Consider the following 5,000-nt stretch of genomic DNA (forward strand, 5'->3'; position numbering starts at 1 on the left):
GCAGTAAATACAAATAACTTTTAGTTTTGCAATAACAATACAAAACTTGTATATTTATTTATGAATTAGAGTTTAGAAACGCTTTTTTAATGTGACAGAATCATGTATGATGTCATACGGGAAAAACCTTGCTAGGTTGACAATACTCGATTTGTGTACACAAAACTGGAATAAATAATGATTTTCCGAATATCCCTGTAGGCTGTAGGATTGCGAGATAAATAGGGAATAACTGGTTACTGTCTTAAGATATCGGCTTTATCCTGCTCAGAGCCTCGCTGCATTCGCAATTCTAACCTTCGCAGGATAAAGCCGATATCTTAAGACAGTAACCCGTTATTCCCTATTTATCTCGCAATCACTGTATTCATTGGCATGATATGATGACTAGATAAATCTCTATATTTTTTGTCACTGACCAAAAATATAAGTCACGTGACATAAGCTCGACTCGACTCCGAGTATTTCAGACTAGATTTTCAATAAACATACACCTTAAATCATTTGTTTTAGTGCCGTAAATGCAGATAAATTTTAGTTATGCGATAACAATACAAAACTTGTATATGTGTTTATGAATGGAGTTTAGAAACGCTTTTTGAATTTGACAGAATGTAGCTAGCGTCTTACAAAGAATGACGTCATGTATCTTTTATGACGTCATACGGCAAAAGCCTTGCTAGGTTGACGATACTCGATTTGCGTGCACAAAAATGGAATAAATAATGATTTTCCGACTATTCTTGTAGAATTGCAGGATAAAAGAAATAACTGGTTACTGTCTTAAGATGTCGGCTTTATCCTGCGAAGGTTACAATGGCGAATGCAACGTGACTCTGTCGAGGTGCTTTCGCCATTCGACCTGACCAAAAATATAGATCACGTGACATAAGCCCGACTCGACTCGAGTATTTCAGAATAGATTTTCAATAAACATACTCTTTAAATCATTTGTTTTAGTACAGTAAATACAGATAACGTTTAGTTTTGCGATAACAATACAAAACTTGGACATTTATTTACGAATTCAGAGTTTAGAAACACTTTTTTAATATGACCGAATGTAACTGGCGTCTTACAAAGAATGACGTAATGTATCTTGTATGACGTCATAAGGCAAAAAGCCTTGCTAGGTTGACGCTATTCGATTTGCGTACACAAACATGGAATAAATAATGTTTTTCCGACAATGTCACATTTACATGTGTAAACAACCATGTATTCTCACCAACGGGTGTGTAAGAGACTCTCTTCATACATGTCAGTGTTATCGCCATTTAACGTGTATTTATTTATTTATTTAAAAACAAATCGATAAGCAATCATGGGTCTGTGACGCGTAAGTTAGCTACAAGTGCAACGGCTGTAAATCACTTTTTGTCGAAAAAGATGTTAAAATTTGCTTAAAACCTGGTTTTTGAGGATATGTAAGAAATAGAATAATACATTCGTGTCCGTTAGATACCATTTATCTTACAACTCGTTGTTTAAAAACGTATCAAACTCGCTTTCGCTCGTTTTAAAACAACTCGTTGTGAGATAAATGGTATTTAACGGCCACTCATGCATTATTCTCTATATAAGCAAAATATAGCGAAAATAATTACATCAAATTATTCCAATATACAACAATTTTATTTATGTAAACTAATCTGTGTCAAGTGCCTGTGTCTATGCCAACACAGTAGGCAGAGAAGAAGCTATCGGAAATATCGGAAATACGTAGGCTTATTAAATTATATATATTATTTAATAAAATGCAAGTTGCTTTTTCTTCTTTTTTCAGTACCAACTTCTGTGAGAAACATTTCATACTCAAATATAACGTCTAAAAGCGTTCGGTTACAATGGAAACCTCCAGAACCTCCAAACGGCGTTATCACAAAATATTTGATTAAATACTGCCTCAGGTCCAATGGCGTCAGCAAAAGCTGCAGGAATAGAAGTACGTCAAGCAATGAAACCACGTTCGAGGTCACAGGTCTCCGGCCACACCAGGAATATTCCTTCAGACTTCTGGCATCAACCAGCAAAGGTTACGGAAAATCATGGAGTAAAGAACTTACTAAGAAAACGCGGGAAGACGGTAAAGATTGTTTAACTAGGAGAGGATAAAGTTAAAGTTTGTTTTGTTTAATGACACCACTAGAGCACATTTATTTATTAATCAGCTGTTATTGGGTGTGAAACATTTGGTAATTCTGGCCACAGGTACCCCCCAACCAATAACGCCGAATGTGTTATAGTTACGTTATATAATAAAGAGTACTCTTTTGTATGTAACTGTAGTATTCGTACTTGGGGTTTATGTTTGGGGGTACATATAGTCTTAGAGAGGAAATATAATAAAGAGTACTCTTTTGTATGTAACTGTAGTATTAGTACTCGGGGTTTATGTTTGGGGGTACATATAGTCTTAGAGAGGAAATATAATAAAGAGTACTCTTTTGTATGTAACTGTAGTATTAGTACTCGGGGTTTATGTTTGGGGGTACATATAGTCTTAGAGAGGAAATATAATAAAGAGTACTCTTTTGTATGTAACTGTAGTATTAGTACTCGGGGTTTATGTTTGGGGGTACATATAGTCTTAGAGAGGAAATATAATAAAGAGTACTCTTTTGTATGTAACTGTAGTATTAGTACTCGGGGTTTATGTTTGGGGGTACATATAGTCTTAGAGAGGAAATATAATAAAGAGTACTCTTTTGTATGTAACTGTAGTATTAGTACTCGGGGTTTATGTTTGGGGGTACATATAGTCTTAGAGAGGAAATATAATAAAGAGTACTCTTTTGTATGTAACTGTAGTATTAGTACTCGGGGTTTATGTTTGGGGGTACATATAGTCTTAGAGAGGAAATATAATAAAGAGTACTCTTTTGTATGTAACTGTAGTATTAGTACTCGGGGTTTATGTTTGGGGGTACATATAGTCTTAGAGAGGAAATATAATAAAGAGTACTCTTTTGTATGTAACTGTAGTATTAGTACTCGGGGTTTATGTTTGTGGGTACATATAGTCTTAGAGAGGAAATATAATAAAGAGTACTCTTTTGTATGTAACTGTAGTATTCGTACTTGGGGTTTATGTTTGGGGGGTACATATAGTCTTAGAGAGGAAATATAATAAAGAGTACTCTTTTGTATGTAACTGTAGTATTAGTACTTGGAGTTTATGTTTGGGGGTATATATAGTCTTAGAGAGGAAATCCTCTACATTTTTGCATTAGTAGCTAGGGATCTTTTATATGCACCATCCCACGGCCTTTTGATATAATCCAGTCGCTATACTGGAAGGAGCACTGGCTGGAAGGAGGAATATCCCAATGGGCTCACCGACGGGGATCAATCCCAAACCGACCGCGCATCAACAGGCCCGTAGCGGGGGGGGGGGGGGGGGGGGGGGGGGGGGGGGGGGGAGATCGGGGAGATCGGACGATCCCCCCTCCCCGCAGGATTGTGAGCTCCGCTCAAATGAAAAAAATAAATCGGATTTTACATATAAATGTCCTTGTCCCCAAATGACCGGGATAACGTAGCAAGAACGTCTGTCTGAGGTTCCATTTGCTGAAGGTTCGATTCTCCTCAGTGGGCCCATTTGATTATTTCCCGTCCCAACCAGTGATCCATAACTGGTCCATCAAAGGACGTCGTGTGTGCTATCCTGTTTGTGGGATGATGTTATTTGGAAAGAGTAGCCATGTGGCGACAGCGGATTTCATCTGTGACCAAATGTCGATATAACTGTGCGTTTGCCATCCAGTAACTGCTGAGTGGTAGTCAATATGTTCCAGTAGGCTTAAATTTGTTACAATTTTTGTCATGTATCATTTACTATAAATACATTGGTACGACTGAAAACAAACTGTTTCTTGTCATGGCTCTGTGACCAGGTCATTTTACATGCATAACACAACTTAATGCAACTTGTTAAAGGGACATTCCTGAGTTTGCTGCAATTTTTAAGATATTATCGACTAACAGAGACTTTTTAACGATTGTAATTACATATCAAATATATTTGTCTGCATAAAATATTAGTGGCTGTATATTAAACGTGTTTCTGATCGTTCTAATATTTGCACTAGGTTAAATTTAATTTTATTTCCTAAATTTGGGCTTCTTACAAATACTAAGACGATCAGAAACACATTGAATATACAGACACTGATATTCTACACAAGAAAATATATTTAATATGTAAGTTTAATCGTAGAAATAGTTCATTAGTCGGAAACATCTTACAAAGCAGCAAACTCAGAAATGTCCCATTAACGTATATTTTGCAACAAAAGTGTTATTCTCGCGTGTAACCGGCGTCATCACATTTTTTGGCAAGGGGTTCTATATATAAAAATCTGGGGAACTCCCCTCCCCCCACTCACCCCCGTCTACGGTTCAACGCCTTCGGCGCTCGCGTTTTATGACTTCCGTCTACATGAAATTTCGATTCCCCCGCTAAACATGCTGGCTACGGGCCTGATTTAAGCGAGCGCTTTAAATACCACTGGGCTGCCAAAAATACATTCTCTGTGTATGTTAAAAGGGCAGTACTTTTCACAATGTAATGTTAAAGTCGCAGACTCTAGTTTCAACCGTGAAAATGGACACTAAGTTTGGGTAATCTACACACATGGTATGTAAACCATTTTGATAATTTTACAATAGAATGTAGCAAGAGTCTGTGATGTTAAAACGGAGAAATACCCTTAAAAAGTAGATTAGAATTCGTCTTCATAACCGGTACTTCTTGGAAAGACGTACATTTATTAAAATATGAAAAATGCATTCCGTCTATTAAAAACACCAAGATGACCTGAAACGTTTTGTATGTTCGGAAATGGATTATTATGTAAACAACAAAATCTAAGTAATGTTTGATTTCAGTTGTCAAAGACGTCTCTAAAAGTGAAAAATACGGCGTAGTGTTTAAAAACTAGGGTCTGTCACTTTAATGCATATAATTCATATCCATACACAAAAAGAACTTTAGTTCT

The 5,000-nt window shown here is 36.5% G+C and overlaps 1 protein-coding gene across 1 annotated transcript in view; it reads left to right on the forward strand.

Moving 5' to 3' along the window:
* The window catches only part of LOC121369738 (phosphatidylinositol phosphatase PTPRQ-like), a 48,100-nt gene that overhangs the window by 28,238 nt on the left and 14,862 nt on the right, over positions 1-5,000 (forward strand). Inside the window, exon 9 of the mRNA XM_041494795.1 lies at positions 1,787-2,086. Coding sequence (XP_041350729.1) covers positions 1,787-2,086 — 300 coding nt within the window. The remainder of the gene's footprint in view (positions 1-1,786; positions 2,087-5,000) is intronic.

Source organism: Gigantopelta aegis, chromosome 4 (genome assembly GCF_016097555.1).
Source record: "Gigantopelta aegis isolate Gae_Host chromosome 4, Gae_host_genome, whole genome shotgun sequence".
NCBI lineage: Eukaryota > Metazoa > Mollusca > Gastropoda > Neomphalida > Peltospiridae > Gigantopelta > Gigantopelta aegis.